The sequence below is a fragment of the Corvus kubaryi genome, unplaced genomic scaffold, assembly GCF_017639235.1.
Source record: "Corvus kubaryi isolate FWS band 111438036 unplaced genomic scaffold, C.kubaryi_AGA036_p1.0 37398, whole genome shotgun sequence".
In the NCBI taxonomy this organism is placed as follows: domain Eukaryota; kingdom Metazoa; phylum Chordata; class Aves; order Passeriformes; family Corvidae; genus Corvus; species Corvus kubaryi.
The window spans coordinates 17,677,264-17,702,094 of record NW_024581137.1 but is presented as its reverse complement, the minus strand read 5'-3'; the positions used below and the strand labels follow the sequence as shown (position 1 = coordinate 17,702,094).

The 24,831-nt window shown below is 39.6% G+C and overlaps 1 protein-coding gene across 2 annotated transcripts in view; it reads right to left on the bottom strand.

Annotated features, from left to right (window-relative positions):
- The window catches only part of OSBPL10 (oxysterol binding protein like 10), a 114,872-nt gene extending 90,201 nt beyond the window's left edge, over positions 1–24,671 (bottom strand). The window contains exon 1 of one of the 2 annotated variants that reach the window (XM_042044026.1): positions 24,301–24,671. In XM_042044026.1, the coding sequence (XP_041899960.1) occupies positions 24,301–24,584 (284 nt within the window). In that variant the 5' untranslated portion in view covers positions 24,585–24,671. The remainder of the gene's footprint in view (positions 1–24,300) is intronic. The other variant, XM_042044025.1, reaches the window with a different exon arrangement.
- Between the last annotated feature and the right edge of the window lie 160 nt (positions 24,672–24,831).

The window sequence follows — 24,831 nt, the reverse complement described above, 5'->3', positions numbered from 1 at the left end:
AAGAACCACAGTATTCATTAAAAGCTTTACTCACTTTGAGCATCTCTGTATGAAAACTGGATTTTTAGAACAGTAATTCTTCTGCATTATTGGAATTCAGTCAAGATGAACTACAATTTGCTGGATACTTTAAGAGATGCTCCACATCTAAAATGCAGTTAAGAAATAGAAGTATTATCCACAGCTAATAGATGAGCAGCTTGTTTTTGTTGATCATGCCCTTTATGATTTTAACATCCACAGAATTCTCGCACAAATAAAGTATTAAGAGAAATCTCCTTTCCTGTTTTGTCAAGTCCCAAAAGCTCTCTTTATGAGCCAGAATGTCACTTCTTTCTCAGTGAAGAAACAATTGCTACTGACCAGCTCATCAGGTCATCAACTTCTGCTGACAATGCCAATTATTTTCAACTGTCTGAACTTCTCTGTGTCAGGAATGGATATTTTGCCCAGATTTTACAGAAAAAAGAGACTACAGTAAGAATAAACACTGAGAATTGCTTAGGGGTTGCTTCTTAGAAAGGAGGGAGGAAGAATATGCCTAAAAATAATGCATCCATTTGTACCCATCAGGCTTTGAATTCATAGAGAATTGTGGAAAAGTACATTCATCTGTGCTTCAGTACAACATGGCCATGCTGATTTAGCGGCAAACATAAACAAAAGGTACACAGTTGAGTTTGACACCATTAGCAGCACCTACTGCCCACAGCCCATCACGCTGGCTGGCTACCCAATGCTACCTTGTGTCATTTAGCAGCCCTTGCCACCTTCCTTTTCCTTGCTCCAAATTCACTACTACTTAACAATTAAACAGACACAAATTTTTGTACTGCAGGTCAAGAGAAAAGGGACATGACTGGGGGAGTAAACGGGCTGCTGTAATTTGAATTCTGGAAATGTTATTATCCAGCTCGATTCAGGTCACAGATTAAAAACAGAGCTTCCAGGCAGGAAAATATGCTTTCCTTCATAAGAAAAACAACAAAGACCTAAAACAAAACAAGAACTGAGTAGTTACACATCACTTCTAATGATCTGCCTGTAATGAAAGGATGTTAACCTTTACAAAGACACAATTCTATGAGATTCTAAAACAAGATGAAGGAAACACACACGAGACAACTAGCCAGACACACACCAACTTCATTCCCCATCTGAGGGGAAGGCAGTGCTCTGCATGACACAAGGCTCAGTAGCTAAATTGGTTCTCACTGAAGACAAGTCCACAGGAGTTATTTGCAGTCATCTGGATACCAAAAGGAAGGAAGCTGTCTGGTTCATCTTCTCTCAGTCCCCCCTTTCCACTTTACCCAGGAGCAAGGCTTTGCTCCTTTGAGAAAGTAAAATTACAGACACCTGCTTTGCAGCCTGTATGGACAACTGCTTCTCTGTTCCAAGTCTATGTGCAGTACTGTACTGTCCCAACTAGCAATAAAAATCCCACCAATAAACAAGGCTTGTACCCATCAGGCTTTGAATTCATAGAGAATTGTGGAAAAGTACATCAAGTGCTTCACTTTCTTCTGTTATCCCAAAATCTAGCTAATTTGGGCTTTATATTTAGATGTTTAGCTTTCACCTAGTCATGCTCAGGAGGATGCAAAGAAGTAGAATGCATGTAGTTAGTCAAGGAATATTCTAGTTGCAAAGTACCTTAAGAATACCAAGAGAAACAACTGTTAGAAGAACTTATTGCCAAAGTTGAGAGTCAGTAAGTAAACGACAAAAACTAATTTGCTTTCATTTTCATAACAAATCACCTACCAAGAAAATCCAAAACCGCAAACACACAAAAAGCCCTGCAAACCTAAACACTGGGGGACAGGGGAAAGGGACACACACACTAAGAACTGGAAATTTAAAGAAAACATAAATATACATGTAATGAGACAATCAATCATGCCTAGCTTGTGAAAGAAGCTTTTACACAATAATATTTGCAAATCTCTCTACTCACACTAGCAGTTATCACAACTGATAACTGAGCAAACAGCTGCATCACACACACCTTTAAATGTCTCCCAAAATTACACCAGCTATGCCAGGAATCTTATTGCCTATTCTTTTCTGTAACACAAAACCCCACCAAAATTGCAAGCAATACAGAAATATTTGACCTTCCAAAAAAACATGTCACTTTTTTGCTTGACACTTTCTGTAATATGTTTCAAAAGATCTGACAGGTTTGGCAAGCACACTTCGCATCAAAAATTGCCTGGTGCCTAGCATCAATTCATCTTTCACAAAGTACTTCTAAAAAATACAGAATAAATAAACAGCTTAGAGGTTGGCCTAACATACCAAAACATACAACTCGCCAACAAACTAAACACCAAATTTGAAGGAAAGCAATCAAAAAGAAGGCAGCACTGAAGGCAGCCACTGTGAAGGCAGCTGCTCAGAGCACTAATGAGTCCAACAGTGACTGACACTACTATGTATTCTTCTCTCAACAGTCTCTCCTTTGAGTAGGAACATACACACACAGAGAACACACTTCCAAGATGGTAATATATGAAGACAAATCAATAATGAAGTGAGATTTGACCAAGGGCAGTATTTTATGGAGATTTCTGTCTGCTACTTGTCACATCCTGCAGGAGACTTCACAAATTGACTAGAGAGGATGTGACCTTTGCTTGGTCTTTCTGCTACTAGCTATTACAACATCCACAAATGAATCAAATATATTCATTTGACAGCCTGGTTCCCATGAAACATAATGAGAGACTCGCAGCAAATTCAGTCCCCTAATATAATGCCTCCACAACACACAGTCTCAGAGCCTGGAATTGCTGGTTTTGTATCAGCATTACCATGCAACAGAGTGGGAAGAAAACCACATCCCACCGAATTTGTGAGTCAGCCAGGTCTAAATCACAGTTTTATCTCAAAATACTACCATTTATAATCCAAATTCTCTACAATTTGCAGCTACTAAATTTTAGCAATCCCAAACATAAACACCCCTGAAAAAGGCTGTTGAACAAAAAACTTATGTTCAATTGAAATATCCCCACAACCCTCTCCTTCACCCCAGCAACTAGAGCTTGTCCTCTGAACTACATTACTAGAATGTCACAAAATGTATGAAGGAAGCAGTAAACCCCCATGTGGTCACACACCCTGTGTCTAATACACACTATCTTCCACTGGCTGCATCCTAAGCTTTATCATCACTTCCCTTTTATGGTATACCAGTGATGAATGGAACCCTTATCTGCAGAGGTAAAGCTGGTTTATGTTTCCCTGATTTATACATCCCAACTCTTCCCCTCTCTTCTCCAACAACTTGCATTCCTCACTGATTAAGAATTAACCCAGCACTATTGTTATTCAATATTATGTCCCATCTAGGAGAAACACCTTCAGACATCTGTAGATTTTTAGAGCTCTCTTTTGCTCCCAAGAGTTACAGACTGTATACAGAAAAGCACTCAGCTATGAGAAAACCAGTATGACCCCAAGTTTTTATGCCAGACCTGACGTTAGTTAGGATTTCACCTGGAGATAAAACACTTGCAGGGACTGAAATATTAATGAAACAAACAACAAAGGCACAGGGAGTGACCCTGGACAACAGCACAAATGCTGAAGCTGAGAAGGAGACAAGCACTGGATGAGAAACCAAGAGATGGCTTAACACCTCCAGGCATGAATATCAGGCAAACTATTCAGGAAATCAGACCACAAAACAGACAGCAAAGAGACTGCAAATACAAGTAGCTGAAATGACAAGACTACCTTCAATTAGAGTAGCTGTAGAGTAGTTCAGCTACTTTCAAGTACTGCTTTTTGCTCAATTTAACAATGAGAGTACAGAAATTAGGAGTTATCATTCAAGTCATATCTTAAGCCAATTAGAGAGACAAAAGGAGTCTGTTATCTCAGCCCAAACTATTTGGCCTACGTGTCTCCATGTTAAAAACCAGGGAAATTATCTATGCAGGTAAAACCTAATGCTGCTCACGAGTGAATATGGTCCCACATTCAACAGTAACAGCCTGTAGTGGTAAGTCAGGAATCATCAGGGAGTTGACCTACACACAAACAAAAAGGAGTAAATGTCAGTGCAAGCAAAATGGTCACTGGAGTCCTTTCAAACTCATTTTTACTGCTTACTGGAAACCAAGGTTGCCTTAAGACACACTGTAAAAACCCCAGTCACAGGAAAGACATGCAATTATCGTAAACTCTCTTCTAACAACTGCACTATCTTGTATATGGTAATTATTGAACTAAATAGCTAAATCACTGAACTATCTTCACTATCACTTCTCCCATTTTTTTTATTTTTGAACATGAAACACGAAAGTTTAGACAGGATTCATAAACTCTCTTACTAAAAAGATGTCACCAAGCTAAAAGTTTTCAATAGAAAAATGTTGCTGAAAATTAATTAGAACAGTCACACATCATTTTTTTGAGACAAACATCAGTTTTACTACAACCACTCTGCTGCCAACAAGCAAGAGACAATTTACAGAGGAAATGAAGTGGAGGGATGAAGGAGCAGACAAGCGGAACAGTTTGGCAATGGGATGTGCCAAAAGGTTTTCATCAAATCTACTTAAAACCAAATAAACACAAGTCTGAAGAATCATTTGACACTGCAGTCTAAAAAAGCACTTTAATAGCTAGACTTCCAACCACCATCCAGAACAAAACACTTTACTGCACTGGATTATATGTACATTAGGCTAATTATTAGGTTGGTGAAAATTGAGGGGTTTTGCTACTTCTCACAAATTTCAGAGATATTTAATTCTGTTCAAGTTACTGATATGAAATTCTGAAGAACGTGACACTCCCCTGGAAACTAAAACCCTTTCAAAATCTATATTTAATCTTATTTACATTATACGTAATCTCCATGGATGAAGACTTAGGAAATAAGCACAGATATCCTCTTAACATTGCTTGCATTCTATGTGAACAATTCCATTCCAAAACTACTTTACTGCATACATGAAAGTAGCTTTGGTATTTCTCAATATACATATATATCATTCCTTTATGATCAGTTAATGAAGAGGAAAAAAGAAGGTTAAACATTAAGATATGAGTCCAACTTAAATCTCCAAATTCCAACTACTTGATTTAGGCAGAAACATGTTTACACCACAGTCCACAGCAATGGTGCAAAATAAGCAGCTACTGTTCCCCCAAAATCTCAATGAAATAGATGGGCAAAGTGAAAAAAGCAGCCCTTAGAAAGCACGAATGAGTTCAGCCGTAATTTCTCTCTCTCCCTCCTCAAGGATGAATTACTGACTTGCTCTTTAGAAACCTACTTCAGCTGAACTAGCCTTCCCCTATTTGAAGTCACGCAGAGCTACTGCTCTGTCACCTTCCCTTCTCTGTCCCCATCACTGCCCAGTAGCAGCACACAGCAACACATCCCAGTACAGCCAATCCAGTAATGAAAGCTGGAGTCAGAGCAACAGAGCCAGGTCAGTCTTTGGGTAGAAGGGAAACTTAGCAGAGTCATCGATACAGCAGGAAAACAATCAATTCCTCTGCAACCTCAAGCATCACGTGGAAACCACTGGATTTTCAGTATTTTCAGTTGTAGGTCTGTGCGGATACACTTGATCCCAGGCCGTAATTTGGTTCAGGCTGACTAAGAAGCAACAAGTAGGTCTCATGCCCTGTGGTGAACCTGTGAGCTGGAAAGCTCCTGGCTCAGGTACAAGGAAGTGAAGGAAACCAGGAAAAGTATTTCAAAAGGTGGTTTCAAAACCCAAAAATGCAAAATAACCGAAGTACATAACAAGATTACAGCTAAAATGAAGACAACGATCCAGTTTACACTACTGCCAAGCAGCCAACTACTTCACTGCATAAATATTCTATCAGGATGGATCCAACTGGAGCACTCCCTGAACTGCATGCCAGGTGACTCTCCCCTTGAGCAGGGATGCCTCTCAAGGTTTAAGATTCCTTACCTGACCAAGAGAGCTTTCCTTACACAAAGCAGAGTGATCCCTTACCTGTGACAGATTCTTGGACACCAACTGATAGCATGCTGAATTAACTCCAATGAAACATTGCTAATCCACAGAGCTGCTTAATATTATAATAAACATTGTATGGATAATTCCATTATAGATAAACTTTTGTCCAAGTCTGAGGCTAAGATTGGATCCAGCGCCACATACTCTCCACAAGGAGTTATGTAAGCAAGAGGGTCCCCTCTGAACCTCATGTCTTAACATGAGGGTCCTCCTTACTCATTGCATGTCTGGTCTACATGTGAATCATTCTAACTTGATTCTAACTCAACTTTTCCTGAGTATGTTTCTTCCATTCAGTAATTAATAAGGTGAACCTTGCCATCAAGCTCATTGAGCCTTGTCAAACCATTGCTAAACCTTTTTAAATTCCATCAAATTTATTTAACTCTGTCAAATTATTATTTAGCCTCAGTAAAACGTATTGCTGCGTCTCCCTTTTGAATGAGGTGCATATTCTACTCATCCACAACAAGGTCGCATGCATTTGTGATTGCACTTAGCAGTCCTGACTTGACAGCACAGAGAAGCTCACTTATTGCCCCACTACCAACTTCCAACTACCCCAAATTCCTGGGAAGTAAGCTTTTATGTAATTATGCACAACTACTTTCTCCCAGGCTGAAAACACAGCCTGCCCCACAACAACAACTACTTTACTAACAAGAATCTTAGACAGATATTCAAAAAAACCCAATAGTAAGAACAATTTGCACCATTCAGCAACAGCATTCCTGCCAAATTAGTCTCCACTGTGCTCACATTTTAAAATTACGAAACTCCTTTTTCCAAGAGCCTCCTACATTACATTACATACGTTTCTGTCAAATTCCCTGTTGTATCTTACTGAATTACTGAGAAGAGTCATACTGGCTGATCAGCTGGCAGGTAAATACTTTCAAATAAAATTTGACGTCATTCTTTAATACAAAAGCAATCAGTCTGCTCTACAAAAGTCAAACTCACTAGCAACTTTTTTAAAGCCTAACAATTTCTGCTGTCATTCCTATGGTTACAGTCATGCTAGTATTAAAGACAATTTCGGAACCGCTGATCTAATCCACCCTCCCACACAAAAATGACTCCTTTGCCATAACTGAAACTATGAACTTCTGAGCTATGAACAGCTATGAACCAACAGCTTCAAAAGGAAAGTTTAATTTCTTCCCTTTTGCAATAAACTAGTATATGGGCATTAAAGAAATTAGGCCAATAATGGCAGTATTATAGCAAAATCAAATTCTTTTAAACATGCTGTCAATGTCTCTGCTTATCAATGACATAGAGCAGAATGACCTGCCCAGAAAAGATAAAAACTATGGAACATTTAACTAACTTAATGAGACAAATAAAACATCTCTTAGAGTCTGCTTCTAGTTCAACTTCAGATTTTTATAGAGTGTCTCAGGTCAGGTTTGTGCTCCCCCCTATAGGCAAAGGTAAAAACCAGCATCAATATAGCAAAACAGCAGGCTTTTTTCCACATGACAGGAAGTAACATCAAGTTGTGAGATATCTATTAGACTTGAAGTTTAATGGTTCTACTAACAGCTGGAACCTCAAATCTTACTTTTAGTGCCTGAACATTTACGCTACATTTCAAACTTCTTCATGAACCTCCACAGTCATAATAATGAAATGCTACAGGGAGATTTGGAAGAAGGAAAGTTGTTATACTTTAACCATTTCCTCAACTAGCACTATGTTTTCCTTCAGTTACCAAAAGTCTACAGCTTTAAAAAACAGAAGCAAGAAAAATTACTTAACCACACTAAGTTCTCTTCAGTAATGACTTAGAATTTATTTCAATGTCTTTCCTGCAAGCGTAGTTTAAGGAGTTCTTCCATCTAGCTTTTTCCCTTGTCCCTAATTATGATTAAAAAAATCAATGGTGTGTTAAGTACTTCTCTACTTCTCCACTTGTTTGTAGTCTTTTTCTAGTTTATTCTCAAATGTTATCAACTGTTTGCAATCAGTCTTAATAGATGCTGCTCCTTAGCTGATAGTTTCTCTGACCTGACACTACAAATAGACAACATATGATTCCATTATTTCCACTTCTTCCTTCCCCAGAAAAATAATTCCTCTTGGTTATTGTATCTGAGACATCCAGATTACAATCAGAAATGCTCAAGCAAAAAAACAGGGGGCGGGGAAAAGTCCAAAAAGAAATATCCCAACTGAAAATTTGAACTATGGAGAGATGCATTTTTTTTTTACAGACATTTCAAAAAAATTACTATTTCTCAAAATAAAATACTGTAAAGAAGTATTATTCATGCACTTCATGGAGCACAAACCCTTAAGTCTCTTTCCTAACAGAGATTTGACATTCGAAGGTCACTCCTGCTCTGCACTGGTCTTTGGTACCCTACTGCCTTGCCTTCACCACACCCCTCAGTACTCACACTGGTCCTGTCAAATGCACTGCAGCATTTGATAAGGTACCCTTCTCTACTTTTCATTTCATTTTGAGCACTGACAAGCAGACAGCATATAAAAGAACAGTAAAAAAAAAAAAAAGGAAGAAAAAAAAAAGACCCACAACTTACTTCAAGAAAAAACTTCTTAAGAACAGTCTAAAACACCAGCAATAATTTTAGGCATACTGTTAGACTCCTCTAAGAGTAAACCTCATGCTTGCTGTTAGAACTGCAATAGCCAGCTTGCCTGCTATGCAGTCTCTGAAAGAATGAAAGAGCAGATAACAATGCACAAAAAGAATTTCAGGAAAAAATTCAATAGCAGGAATTTCAAGAAACAACTTTTTTCATGTGAAGGGAAAGACAAAAGGTGGTTTCATTTTTTCCTTCAGCAGTATAAACATGACACAATTTAAGTGAACCTTTGAACCCTTTCTTGGCAAATGTGTACAGAAAGAAGGTGCAAGGGGAGTGGAATAAACCAACTCACAAGCGTAAAATACTCTTCTAAACAGAAGAGACCCATCCAAGAGTCCAAGTACCTAACAGAAGACAATACCACCAACAAACGAAAAATGTAAGCACAGAACAAATGGAGATAATTAATAAATCGCCAGAGCAGAAACAGTTTTCACATTTCCAGAACCAAGTTAATTTCATAATTCTTTTTCTGTTAAAAAGCAGGCAATTCAGCATTCTAATAATTAAATCCAGTTGAGGGAATTATTTAATGAAAGTTAAAACTCAACATGAGTACTCAGAGTAGGTATTTTCAGTCTCTCAGACATCTGTTCCTGATGTCCTGACACCATCTCAAGTAAAAAAATATCTGTGAGAAACTGCACTATATTTTTGCCTATACCAGCTGCTTTCTCTATTACCAGCGACAGTTTCACTAAGCTTTCCAGCTCCCTCAATTGAGACACCTATTCCCATCTCTTGGGCTCAATCTGTTCAAGTGCCACTTTTGAAAAATCAATTCTTAAGCTCAAGGGGAATAAAACCTACAAACAGCATCATGTCATTAGCCTCCTCTCTGGAACCTGAGGTCACAGCTCATCTACCTCTAACTTTCAGCACTTGTAATATTTTCATATCTGATCTCCTTACTTTCAAATGTTTTCTTCTCTTCAGTCCATCTCCTATACTTGCTGTCACAGTATCAAAAAACAAGATCAAATAAATGGGAAAGAGATAGATCCTTAGAACATGGAAAGGAGGACAGGTGGACTCATATCATCTATCCAATCCTACAGAAAAGCTTAATATTCCACTGCCAACCTGTTTGTTCAGCTCAAGGAGCAAGACTACAGCTGGCAGCTGCTCAGCTCTTCTCAAGGCTTTAATTCTTCCATTTAAAAACTAGCATAGAGAAAAGATAAAAACCTAAGTGATGAGCAGTTGTAAGCTGCTACAGTCTGCTTAGACAGTCCAGCTATTTTCTGCAGCTCATCCCTCAACTCAGGGACTCCCACTAGAAACCCCATGCCGAAGGAGCAGCCACCTAAGCCTCCCACCAGTTCTCACAGTCATCTGACCCCTCTACAAAAGGTCAAAGCACAGAGAGACACTTCCAATAATTTTTCTTCATGGACAGGAGTACAGTGTGCTACAGGAAGCCCTGAGCAAGATTTGAATAGTGTGACAGCCTTCAGGTTCACAGCAGAGCGAAATTACAGTATCTGTCACACAATTTCCTTTGGCCAACAGCATTTAAACCACTGAATGAAGTAAGCTGTGCAATGCCTGCAACCTATCCTTTGGGCCCAGGGGCTGTGAATCCGCTCAGTACAGCTCAACAACTCTCACCAGTGAGCTCACAGACACAGATGAACCCCAGGCCACGTAGTGCTGAGCTCACCAAAGCAGGGCTGTGGGCAGCCAGCACAAACCACCACAGCAAAACACTCCCAAGTGTCACAGATCGCAGCCATCACCTGCCTACACTCCATAAGCAGCATAGGGTTTGCAAGGACATAAAGGCTGGAAAAGCACTGAAAATTACCAGAAAGCTGAAGAATCAAACTAGCAGTTTGAACCCCTGACCCCCTGGCAAGGACAGAGCAGCTGAACGTGGCTGTCACAACCCACAGGTTATCAATTGCTCGCTGCAACCCTTTCTCACATTTGTGAGCTCTGCTCACATCTGAAAGCTCTGCTTTAAGATACTGGCTGTTCTTACAGCTTCTTGTGACTATCAAGTCTAAATTAGTATCTTAATTAGAAAAGAAGGATAAGAGTGCCAGTGCTTTTCCCAGCATAATTACATTTTCACTAGGGTTTTTACTATCAAGATATAACGACTTGGGGGAAAACTAGAAGTCCTGTTAGCAAGTTATTTAATGACAGAAGGAAAAACAAGGAATTAGAAGTTTTTAGTATTCCAGACTCTGGGTGTGTTTTTCACATCCAGGAGCAAAGAGACCCAGCTAGAGAGAACTACTCCCAGATCAGGTGTACCAGCTTTCACCTCTGGGGAAAATTACCAGCTTTCCCCTAACCAGTGCAATTTGGGACTTGGGGGGAGAAGAGGTAGTTCTGAAATAAGCCTCAAAAGCATATTTAGATTAAAGTGCCATCCCACAGAGAAACAGAGAGAGAAAAGAAGGAATACAAAAGAAAAATATGAACCACACATTTTACCAGCAGCCTCCAGATCCCTTGCACCATCTCCCTGATGATGACTTCACTTGGCACAGCAAACTGCATTCCTTACTGAGTGTGGAACAATTGCAGATATACTGTATGATGCCTGGTAAGTATTAAATGTATACATAGACTTAACTGGACAGGACTTGCATCAGCATCAATTATAACTGTTGTTTTTACAAACAGAATATGGAATTACAGAAATGCCTTAGGATGTTCAAAATAGCTTGAAAAAAAATAAAAGAGAACAGAGGTACTGGCAACAGAAGGGTGGACAGGGAAGTATAGCATGATTACACAGCTAATTTAAAATGAATTAATTGGATTTTACATAGTGATCCTCTACAAAAGGATGTAACTGTATTAATAAAGATTGCCATACTATGTAAGAATTTATTTTTTCTGAGTACATGTTATGTTAAGGACTGGTAAGCATTCCATTTATGTTTTTTAAATGGCAGGAAAAGTTTCAAGTATATTCAAGACTACTCCTAGTTTATTTTTAGATCCACTAGATTTCAAGCTGACATCTTTTCAATATTCAGAAGCTACTTTGTTGAAGCCAACTTTTTAAGAACAAGAACCTGTCAAAGAAAGACACTGACTGTACTGTACTACAATAATGCAATCCAATGAGGTTCAAAGCACAACCACTTCCCATCATAGGATATTATTGCATAAATTTTCAATTAGATGCCTTGAGTCAGCAGAGTTTTACTGAGGTTGTATCACAGTTCACCGACTTCTTTGCCAGACCTTCAGAGTTCATCCTTGTTTTGCAATGCCCTGTCCTCAGCAAGAATCATTGCCAGGAGATAGAAACTCTTCACTGTTACTTTCTAGTCTGCAGCTAAAAACATCAAGGAATAAAAGACCTCAAGAAATAACTTTCCTGTAAACTGAAAAATTAATGTTTAGATTTGAAAACCATCTTGTAATCAATCAATGAGAGTCATTTGTAGACCTCACCACTACACCAAGAAAAGAAAAACAATATATATCTATATTTAATCTAGCAGGCATTTAATGAGGAAAGATGTGGTCAGTTAAGAGATCCAGCACCTCACTCTAACCTCAGCAATGTTAAGCATCACATCTGATGCTTCAAATTTTGTGAAGTACAATGGTGTTTTCAGATACAGAATAAAACTTTAAAAAAAAAAAAAAACTCTGGGCTTTTTTAAGAACACACTATCACCATGAAATACAGTGTTAAAAGTTTAAACAATAGAACAATTGTGCTACAACCCAGTTTTAATAAGTATTTTATTTTTATTGAGTAATGCATTGCAATGCTGACAAGGACGCAAGGTCATGGATGCAAGCCTTTTTTTCCCTTTACCATTTCTAACAAAACAGAAGTGAAATAGTTTGAAACACCTTTTATTGGAAGAGTGTTTATCTTCATCAATCTAGGTCATCAGAGTTATAATGCCTATACAAAGCTTCTGTATTCAAGAATCTGACTTTCTGATGCCTGCCTCACTGTCATTTAGCTATTTTTGGCTTGTAGACATATTTACATTATTCATATAATTTATGTGGAAGAAACTAATAATAATAAGATCTGATTACCACCTGTGAAAGGAAAACAAAAAGTTTAAAGCTCATTTCCAGGAGAAAAAGATATATATACATGATGTCAGGAGACACCAGTCCTCAAACCAATTCTTCATTCCTCCATTCCACTCTGTACTTCTCACATAATTAATTGAGGGTATATTCTCTATAGCTGTTCTAGACACAAAGTATTATGATATATTCTAAGTGAATACATGAACTGCCAGATAGCATTTGCCTGATAGAAGGTTTCTGAACACATCTACTTCAACAGTAATTTTTGCACAAGTTGATGGAATAAAACATCTGGTTTTAAATTTGTTCTGTGTTTTTACTGCAGTGTTCATAGCAGCTGTTATTTTCACTTTCAAAATGCAGATAATTTATCATCTAGATTCTCAAACTTGAACCACATGAATGTTGGCATTTGTCCCAACTGTAAGTTTCATTTAAAATATTATTTCACTGGAAAAACCTGTTGAACAAGAAGTATTCATTTCATTGTCACGTACAAGGGGCTGAGAATTCATCCATTATGTTAATGCCATTTTTGTGAACTGCATATACTACCTATATATAGGGAGAGACACACACAAGAAAAAAGAAGCAAAAGGCAAGTTAAGGCCTTACTTTGGGAATTTTTGAAGTTCTCCATTTTATGTCTTCCCTTCTGTTTGTTCTTCCTAGCATTTAAAATTTTTCTGTTTATCCACAGTCTAAAAAGTTTCCCGGTTGGGAAAAACTAACATATCCAATGTACTATTTTATTTACACATCATATGGAAGAAAATATGATACACAAAGTAAGAATCTTGATAACAAGATCAGCATGCTGGTTTCCTTCCAGCTCTTCTGCACCCAGCTTGTTCAAACAAAGCTTTGCAGAAACCAGACCTTTCTTATATCATCTTGGGATAGTTGGAACTTTTCGGCTTTCTGTGCCAATACTTTACAATCCAATAGTGTTTCCCTTGCCTTTACTCTTAGGACTATCAATTCATTGACTGAAAAAAGAAGTTTAAGTTTCTATGTTTGGTCTTTATCCTGACAGCTGATATGAAGCCACCTTTACCAAGTATCTTGTCAGCACTGTCTCTTAGAAACGTATGTACAGAGTCCACAGAATCCATTGGAGGGTGGTTTCATCAATATATTGTGGGATAAGTAGAGCATTAGCCTTGATCCTTCTGAAGAAAGAGTATTTAGATTTGTGAGCAACCATTACTTCTCAAGACCTTTACGCATTAGGTTGCTGCTTTGCACACATATATATTTTTCTATATAGAAATACTGTTCTACAAAAATCCAGATCATCACTGTTCTAATAAAAAATGAAGAAACAATACTTATAAACTTTAACAAGAAAACAGGTTCACCATCAGAGATGCTTGAATTCCCACATAAAAAATACTGTGTTTAAAAGGGCAAAGGTAAGCCTGGCACGTTAATATACATCCAGGTGGACACTGTCAGTAGCTTCCTCTGGCTGCTATTTACATCAGTCCTCTACTTGCCTGAAATTAGCTCTGCTACAGAAGGTGGCGAAGGGAAGAAAGCACAACCAGAAAAATCCTCACTACGCATTCTGCAATTTAAAAAGTACTACTTTCCTCACTACTTCTTGTGTGCCAATCTTAATGGCAGTATTAAAATTTATAAACAAGAGCAAATTCTCACTTGGCTTTCCAAGACTTCATTCTCAACTCATGTTATACAATTTCCAGATTTTTTTTTTTAAGAAGTAAAGGTCTAGCATTGTGCTGTCTTCCGTTGAGCATCTACTTCTGTCTCATCCCTATTTCTTCCCTTTCACAGAATCATAGAATGGCTTAGGTTGGAAGGGACCTTAAAGATCATCCAGTTCCAACCCCCTGGCATAGGGGGGAAACCTTTCAGTAGACCAGGTTGTTCAAACCTGCATCCAACTCGGCCTTGAGCACCTCCAGGGATGGGGCATCCACAACTTCTCTGGGCACCTGTGCCAGTGCCTCGTCACTCTCACAGTAAAGGATTTCTTCCCAACATCTAATCTAAACCTACTCTCTCTCTGTGTGAAAACTATTCTCTCTTGTCCTGTCACTACATGTGCTTTGCCTCCATCAGTCCATCCTCCAGAGGCTTTAACTCCTTTTCTAAAACTCTACAGCCATTCTCTTTTCTTTCCTCCCTTGTTTTATTGCCAAATTACCCTTTCCTTGTACTTGGATAATAAAAATAGGATTAAGTTTGATACATGAACACAACGATCATAAAACAAAGCTCACTAAGCAGGTAAGATAAAACAGGAGAAAAGCAGAGAGGAGAAGAAAAGAGAGACAAAACACACTACACTTTATGGTGTGGAAGGCAAACCTTCCAGCAAAAAACAACCAAAATAAAAACCCCAAAAACCAAACCAACCAACACCACCAAATGTTTGATGCTTGCAGCAGTGAATAATCTGTTTTGCTCCTCCACTGTGCTGGTTTGGGCTGGGAGAGAGTTTATTTGTCTATACTTTGGTATCTTCTTCACGATGAAGTTCATTATTTTCCTCCTACCAGCATGATAAAAGCACTACACAGAAACTTGACACAACTCCAAATAATGGCAACAGACAGGAAACTGGCCATTTCCTCTCTTCCTCCCTCCTCTTTTTTTTTCATTTCATAAATTCAAACAGACAAATAGCAGAATGCCTGGTCTTGCCTGCATTTGCTTAAACAAGTCTCCTTTTACTAGAAAGGTTTTCTCCATATTCCAAAGCTGGAAAAACACACACACCCCTTTCCTGCTGAGGTTAAACACGCTACCCCGACTGCAGTGTGCGTGCCCTACCTCAGTGAAAGATGTACCAACCAACGTAGCTGTAAGTGGAGTGTGGTTCACAATTCTGTATGTAAGGTAAACGCTGAAGCTTTATCAACACACAGCCCCAACTTACATTTATGTACTTCTTGTCTCACCACTGCTCTTAAATGTGCTCCAAGTCCATTCTCAAGCAAATCAAATAAACATCAACTTATTTTACAAAAAATCTTGTAAACCTGACTAAATGCATACTATATAAGGCACAGCTTTTAACACTGAGACAAATAACCCCTGAAAGGCTGTGCAGTTGAAAAAAGCCATTTCCTCAGTCACTGAAAAATATGTACTTGATACATGAACTTGTCGTAGTAACTTACTCAAAACACAGTAAAAATAGTAATTTTGGGATTTCAGTTTAGAACCATCCAACTGATAGCCTAAGATCTTTTCAGTCAAGTACCTCTTAGGGCACCTGCAAATGCTGCTACCCAACAGCAACCACATTAGCCTGCAGGAGGGTCCTAAATAAGCACCGAGCATACAGCAATTAGTACGACACATCAGTGTATCCCTGCCTTTTATTTTGAAGACTCATACTCCAAATTTCAAACTGCCATTTTAACAAAAAGATACCACCAACAAAATTGTGAGGTTACGCCAAGCATATAGTGAATGACAAAAAAAGGTTAAGGTTCATCAATAGTTGGTGCATCCAGCTCCTTTTCATCAAAAACAATGGGCAAGCACCCAAACCACAGAAAATTACACATTAAATACACTGAAAAACAGTTAAAAGATGGAGCTAGCCTCAAAATATAACTAAATTAGGCTATTTGAGTGAATGTATTTCTAATAGGGTTTTTTGGCAATCGGTACTTGACTTTGGAGTGCTTAGCAATGACCTACATGGAAGGAAAAATTTCCATAAAGATTGCTGATGATATGAAAATAGGCTATCATCAGCCAACATCATGCTTTCCAATACTGTCAAAACAAAATTATTTATCTAGTGACAAAATAGTCATAATTACAAGATAGAGGATTCACCTGGAAAAGAACTGACTCACAAAAATTCAGGGTAAGGAAAACCTACTGATTATTTTGGTCAAATAATTCTTCCAACTAATAATAACTTTCCTCAACTATATTTTAAAATTCTTGTCTTCCTAAACAAATAATTAACTGCCCTCAAAAAACAGGGCCTGCACGCACCATGAGAAAGCCCAAGAAAGATCACGGGGGATATGCAAAAACATGCTAACTGTGGAGAGAGCAGTCTTCAGATTGACAGCTAGCACAGTAATCCTTTCCAACACCTTCCCAGACAAAAAAAGGTTAGTGAAGTGCTACCCTTCATTTTGACACTTCTGGCACTCACTTGGGTAGTACTATACCATATGTTCCTGGATCAAGAAGTATACCAGATACCAAGAGAAAATGGCATAACAAGCACCAAGAATGTTGCAGCTTCAGTAAATAGGAAATAACAAGAGTGTGGGTGTGGAAACTAACAATTAAACTTATGAGGCAAATCTAACAACCTAATTTTTAAAAAATAACCAACAGAGACCTAAAAAGATAGTGGTCTTTCAACTTTTTAAGCAGGGAATAAATACTGAGTTGGAGCAAACCAAACACATTATCCTTGTATTTGATCCGAAGTGCAACTACAACTGAAAGCGTACGCAGTGCTGGTGTCCCATGTAAAGAAAAACTCTGAAACACTGAATAACCATCGGGACTATCATAAATTATTAAAGTTACTGGGAGAGCTGACTTGCACCAAGAAAATTCCGTTGGTCTCCAAATACAGACAAAAGATAACCACTTGGCCTGCCCAAAAAGAATGAACATAGAGCTCAAATGTGATAAGAGGTGTCTTCAGTCCAGCATAATGAGATTCAGTGAAGAGACAAAGACTCTTAAGGCACACTAAGTACAACAGGCAGTTTTTTAAGTAGTGATTAACTCTGGGCAAACTGTTCCCATGGCTATGGGGAAGAATCCTCTATCACCAGAAGATAAATTCTCAGATCAATATCCGAAGAGAAACACAAGGCTAGACAGAACAGAAGCACGGCTTGTGCTATACAACTGAGTAGTTAAGAATCTCCATCCTTCAGTTTTAAATTATCTACTAATTAAATGCCATCTTGGAAAGTGAAGTGCATTTAGACAGCATTTACGGCAACATTTCTATATGCAACAGGTAAATACTAAGCAAACTTTGTCTCTCTGGATTATGTCCCAAAAAGTAATCAAACATCTCAGGAAGACATCCATGAAAGCCTCCAAGATCTAAAGCACAATGCCAAGATACCTGAAAATAAAGTTACATTAATTTATTATAGGAAAACAAACTCTGCATTTCTCAATGAACCAAATTCACTGCTTTCTGTTTCATCATTCATTATAATACATATTTAACAAATATAGTTTTACATTAAAAAGCCATAGTTATGGTAATTTTTAGCAACCTTTCCACTTAGAAAGTTCAGCCTTTTAAATACATCATAAAGAACAAAGTAAGAGTATTAGGAGAAGCTAAAGCCCAAACAGATTCTTACTGAACAATTGGTTTTAAATATAATGACTGAGGAAAATTTTTGAATACTTATACACTCACAAAATTACTCCAGGCACATTACTTAGTTTAACAACCTACTGTCACTTCTCCTACATGAACAAAATCCATATTCATAAACTGGTGGGGCTTTATAAATGAGCCAGCAAGTGCATGTGTGCTCCCTCTAACCACATTTATCATTGCCTTGCTAAGCACAGAAATCACCATTCAAAAAGCTAGCAGCAAAATGAGCCAGTAATAACAAAACCCAGATCAGGGCAAGTGCCTGTTTCCATGCTAGTGCCAAGTGCCACTTCTTTGCACTGCCTGAGAGCTAAGTGTGACATCTGGGTGAAAGGAAGACCACACTCTTATTTTGACTGTCACTTCATCCCCTCTGGTACAAGACTGCTGCTCAGCTCTGAAGAGCACTTGCAAATCCCAAATATACTGCCTGAGTGAAAATGCCCGAGTCTCATCTGTTTCAAACAGATTTTTCCTGCATTATCATCAAGCATCTTCTGCATTAGGTTATTATCCATTGTATGAATTTATCCTCTGCATAGGCATAAGCAGCCCTGACACCATGTGACACAAGCAGCTGAGGAACAAAGAGCTTGGGTTACCTGCCTGGGGACAAGAGAAATGTCCATTGGCAGTTCTCCAACCAGAATCCACACCCCCACAGTGCAAACCAATTCCTTAACTGCAAGACCATCTTTTTCAATTTCAGCCTGAGGTTCAAAGTTGTCTTCTTCCAAATGTACCCTGCAAGCATCACTGAAGGGCAGAGAATGATGGATTTCTCAGCCTCTCTCTTACCTTGTTAAAATTCTTTATCTGACATTGCTGTTTGAAATACCTCCATTCTCTCAACAGAGCTGGTTTAGAGGCAACAGCAAAAGCTATTCAAACTAATCAACCAGTCTGTCATTAAACCAGTTAGGTTTAATCAGCCACTAACTAAACAAAGAGAAAGTACACCTTAACTTAAATTTTCCTATAAAGAAACTAGGGATATACATTTTAAAAGATTGATTTATTTCTTTTTACTTTCGTTTGTTTTTTAAGTGAGCATTCATGATAGTTAAGGGAGAGAAGTTTCAACAGCAAAAAGTGAAGGAAGGAGAGGAAGAAAAAAGAAAGCTTACATTTCAACGTGATTATTTTTGCTACACAGATTTCAGGATTAAGAAAACAGATTAGTGCCTTAATCCAAAACAGAATTTACTAATAACTGACTTTCTGGCATTTTAAATTCCAAGTTTATCTAAGACTAATTACATACACCTTGATTTCAGTAATGTAAAATATGCAGCTACCAAGTGTTTAGCACAGGAAACATCATTTGCTCCAAAGAAATAAATAAGGTGGGTTTAAGTAGATTTCTTCCTTTTCACATTGCCTCTTACTATAAAGAGAGCCCACAAGTGAAAGGACAACACAGTCTCCAGTAAAATCTATTTTGCAAGTAAAATCTTTAATAGAATGTTAGCACCATATTATAAAAATGCCTTGAAATTTTAAGGTTTCCACAATTCCTAACAAATTATAAGCAAGGTTCCAAAATTCAAGTAGGAGATGTCCAACAACAGAAGAAACAGAATATATTGCATCTCCAGTTTCCAAAAAAGGAGTCTCCCCATTCACAGACTCTGCAAATAAATCCTGGAGGGTATTACAACACTACACAAATCCCTGGACAGACATGCCACAGAATCACACTAAGATGAAAAAATACGCAGTGGAGGAGCTGGTGTTAATCTAACTCCAGTAAGAACACAAAAAACTCCCATTTCAACAAACTTTGCAAACATTAAGTGCATGGCTATTTTCTCCTTCTCAGACACTGTCTACTGGTAGAATCCTGACAGTGTGGTTTACTCTTATATTAAAAACAAAGCTTCTTTAAATGTAACTTCTCTAGGACAGACTTCCCTCTCCACAGCTATATAGGTATACATAACAACAACAGTCATATAGTTTGTTCAGCAACCATCTACTAGTATTTTATACTGGAAAATGCCCCAATTCATTGCTCGAACAACTTGACTGGTACCACTGAAGAACTGGCAAATACTAGAGGTGCTAACTACCCCAAAAATCCACAAGCAGATGTGTCAATCACAAAATTCTGTGAAAGACTAGTTAGCTAACTCAGAAAAACAGAGAGGCAGGTTATTACTGTATTTGAAGATAACTTTGTCAATTCTTCTATGAGGTCATAATCTGTTTCACAAAAAATATATATATATAAATTTAAAAAAAAATAATAAAAAAGTTACACACAGATTTTTGTGCTACAGCACAATACAGTGTTGACATATTTTGTCAGCATACATAGAAAACCCTCCCAAAATAGCTGCAGTCAGAGCAGCAAAAGCTCTGGGAGCCAGTGAAATCAGCCCCTAAAGTGGCACTAAAATCTGATTGCTCTTCTGGCAGTATCCCATCTGCTGCTTGGGACACTGGTAATAAGAAAGAGTCTTTCTGTTGTGGCAGGAGTCAGACTGCAACTGTTCTGTGCAACTACACAAGAAAAGAGATTACACCACAGCACTGGAGAGCCTGATAAAGATCCTGAGTGCAAAAAATCCCCAGACTGCCCCAAAGCACACTTTTTGTAGACCTACAGGGAATGCAGCTAATCCCCAAAAGAGGTCTGGTGGTGCCTGACAAGAAGTCAGGCATGATTCACGCAGGCTGGTAACACAGTATGTTTCCCAGCTGAGAGAGGAAACAGGAGTAGGCCAAAATAATGCTTTAGAAAACACCTGGGCTAGAGAACAATTTACACAGAGCGGGTCAGCTCAGAAAAGCAACAACATCCATCAGCTAGGGCTCCATTTCTTGTTATTACAAACCCAAATTTAAGTCCCAATTCAAATGCAGATGATCCAAGACTTTATACATGCTTGCAGGATAAAACCCTACAAGCGTAAGTACTACATATTTTCAGGGAAAAAGCAGAGAGGGGAATGCAGATACCGTGAATTTCCCACTACCTTGGGCAAATGGGGGTTTTAAGATTTTTTACAACATTTTGCCAATCTACTCAAAAGACAGGATAGTAACGTCACAGGCAATAAGTATTTCAATAATTTCAAATTAATTAATGAACAAATAAGTCTTGCATGACATGAGATGACACCACAGAGACATATTTGTCCATCAAATCCACAAAATTGCTGCTTAAAATACAAGCTCTATCCTCCAATACACACATAACAAGTAAATCCCAATAGAAATTATTTGTAACAGTACTTCAATTGAGAACACAATTACTTGTAGTTTCACAGCAAAGACAGCCAGATGCCCTGATGTCTCAGACCAGACACAAGTGTTCTTATGCCAAAGAGTCTGTTTCAGATCAAGCTCTGCTCTCTGCATCCATACCTGAATAAATCCACAGAAAGTTAGACTTAAATGGAGACGCTCCAAATGCCTGGGCCCCTTCACACCTTTATCGCACAACAAACTGCTTCAAAACAACCAAACAAGAAAACACAGTTTCCTTCTGCTTGTCATAAAGGTGAGGAATCACCTCACTCATTTCCAGATCAAGTTGTTCCTGATCTGCTAGAGCAGAAAAAAGAGATTTCATTATTAAGAAACAACAAACCCTTGGGAATTCTCAAAATAAGAAGTAATGCAGCTATCCAGATTGACTGATTTTGAGGCCTTCAATTACTTCCATTAATGCTTATAAATGAAGCGTAATGCTTCAGTAATCATATTCAGTTGCCTTGTCCAAAATCAGACTATCTTGCATATGCCTGCTAAAGGAACATTTATTCAGAAGTGACACTACTTTATTATAATTCAAATTACAGTAATTGCTTCAGACTTGTACGGGCTGCTTTGCACGCTAAGTGTTGGATAACCTAGGAAAGCCTTTCAACTCCAATACCACACGGCAAGAGCTACATTAAATACATTTAAATTATTTAGGCTAATGGATAAGGAGCTTTAAAGAAGAACATTCCAAATCCATGATAAGTGAACTCTGTCAGTTTTTGCTTTATTTTTCCGTTTTATTTATATTCGTGCCATCTGGTTGTATTGATCATGCAGTTAAACAATCTTGTGTTTTTTCAAATGAAGTAAATCCAAAACTAATTTGTCTGCTAACAAATACGCTGCAGGTGCCAGCTACGAAGTCACTTAGAGACTGGTACAGAATGAGCTCCAATGCACAGTAAACACATTCCATAACAAATATCCAGAAGGCCAAATGGAGAACCATGCTCAAACCCATGGATCACACTACTCATTTATTGAACATTATATAATAAAACCAACTTCTGTAAGCCTCAAGTTTCAGCTGATCTGTTTAGAACTTGTATCAGATTCTGCATCCCAAACCACAGCTGCACACATCAACAGAACAGAGTAAGTGAGCAAACTAAAAAAGTTACTTATCCTAAAAGCTCTGTGTCACCATAAACCACTTGCTCAAAATGCCAGACTTACAGAAAATAAAACTGGCAATTGACAAAGCACAATAAAGCAGCATTTAAAAAGACTGCTAAAAGCAAACCAACATTAATTTCCAAGTGCTGTGGTAGAACTGTTTAAGTGACATTTGTCTTTTTTCCATAATGTTTTCAGGTAAAATTTCTTGGATATGCACAGACTATACACACCATTTCCAGCTGCTAGCCTTATCAAAGATTTAATCTGTTTCCAAATGCAAAAAGCAGGCAGCTTTAGACCCAAAGATTTATAAGCAATCACCCCTATTTCATAATTTCAGATAACAACCCTTAAAATCACATGCAGAAAAGGAGCTACTGTCTCTACAAAACGAGATGGAGGTGTCGGGGGGAAAAAAAAGGGGAGAAGAGAGGCTTTTAATTTTTTGTCATGGATTTCAGTTCTACATTTTAGGTATCAAAATGCGTGTGTTTTTTAAACAAAACTACAGGAGGACTAAATACACCGACAAATAGATAAAAGTCTAATGTGCATCTAGAACAGAACTACGGTAACCAAATGACAGTAAAGGGCCTTCTCTATGTCTATGCTGAAGCAGTCAAGCTTCATAGAAATCAGTGTGTCTCCAGTTCACACCCAACTTTTTCACTGTAATTTACAGCTGGTACACCTACGCATGGCCTCCAATGTATGCAATTAGACCAGCTCCTGAAATTCTTCAGGAAGTACTGCTACAGTAGTCCTAGCACTGATTTAGCCACACACGAGTCAGCATTAGAGCATCACTGGCATTTATGCAACTCTGTCACTTATAAATATTTTACATTTACGGTCAGAACATCAAGATCTCAGCCATTCCCGCATTCTTACTGCTTGGGATCACCTAACATAAGTAACACCAGGTTTTGGTCGTTCTGTTTGGTTTTTTTAAAGGTCTGTGAAGAGCTTTGTAACTAGTCCTGTACTTGTTCTCTCTATAGCATTTTCTTCTCTTTAAAATCACCACAGTGATGCCTTATATTTGAAAGTTGAGTTTTGGACACACATCTTCATCCATCCACTATGAAAACAAAGTGGAGTAACAACAAGTAAAACACTAATACGAAATTTTCTCTCTTGCTTTCAACAGATACCCAATACAGCACTATTAACTCCACAGTCGGGCTCCAAATCTGTAAAAATGTTGCACTACAACTTGACCAAAACCGGACCTTCCTAGGAACTTCCACAGACGCACGTCAGCCTGTCCACGCCCAACAAATTGCAGGACCTGGGCCTGTCACCGTATCAGCATAAATTAGGACTTGTCAAACAGGTAGGACACAGCAACCTAAGTTATTTTATTGAACACAAAGGTAACTGTTTCCGCTGTCCCACCCCATAACGAAAAAAATAATAGTAATAATCACAAGCATGGCATTTTCCCCCATTTATTTTGGGAGGCTCTCAGTTTTTCCTTCTTTAGTTATCCAAGCTAACTTCACAGACGGAGACTAACGTGATAGAAAAACGAGCTTAAAAACGGAACCCTGTCAGGCAGGGACAAGCAGCATGTGCAGCCTCAGCCTTCCCCCCGCCCGCACCTGCGGCGGCCGCGTCGGGGGACACCGCTCCGACCCTGCGCCGGACCACCTCCCCGCCCGCCCTTATGCCAAACTCGGCCGGGAAAATAAACAAGTCAAACAAAAGGGAGGAGAGAGGGCGTAGAGAGGAATGGAGCCCGGCCTCGGGACGCGGCGGCCGGGAGGGCTGAGGTCGGGTCAGGCGGCAGCACCGGTTGCCCGGACACCATCTTGGGGGCGGCCGGGGTCGAGGACGCAGCCCCGCAGCGCCGCCCGGGGCCGGCCCGGCGCTTTACCTGCTCTGCCAGCCCTGCAGGAGGTTGGTGTATTTGCTGAGCGTCCCTTCCAGCACCGGCTCCCGCCGCATGCCGCCGCCTCCGGGCGCCTGCGCGCCCCCCGGGCTGGCCGCCGCCGAGCCGGGGCTGCTGCCACCGCCCCCGCCTCCATCCAGCCTGCCCGCGGCCGCCGCCCGGCCCGGGAGCCCGCGGCTGGCGGAGGAGGACGAGGGGGACGAGCCCGCCGACGTGGGGCGGCTGCTGCTGTTGCTGCCGCCGCCTTCGCCCGCCGCCGCTTTCTCCATGGAGCCCCGCGGCGGAGGCTGCCCGCCCGCTCCGGCCGCGGCTACCGCCCGTGCCCGGCAAAGCCCTGACTCACAGGCGGCGCGGAGAGGGGCGGCGCCCGGGGGAGAAGGGGCCGGGCCGCGCCGGGCGAGGGAACCGCCGCGCCGCCTCCTCCTCGCCAGGCGTTGCGGGGAGTAGGGCGGCGGTCGGCGCCCCGCGGCTCCGCGGGGTCCCGCCCGCCGCCCCCCCGGGCGCCCCGCCCGCCCG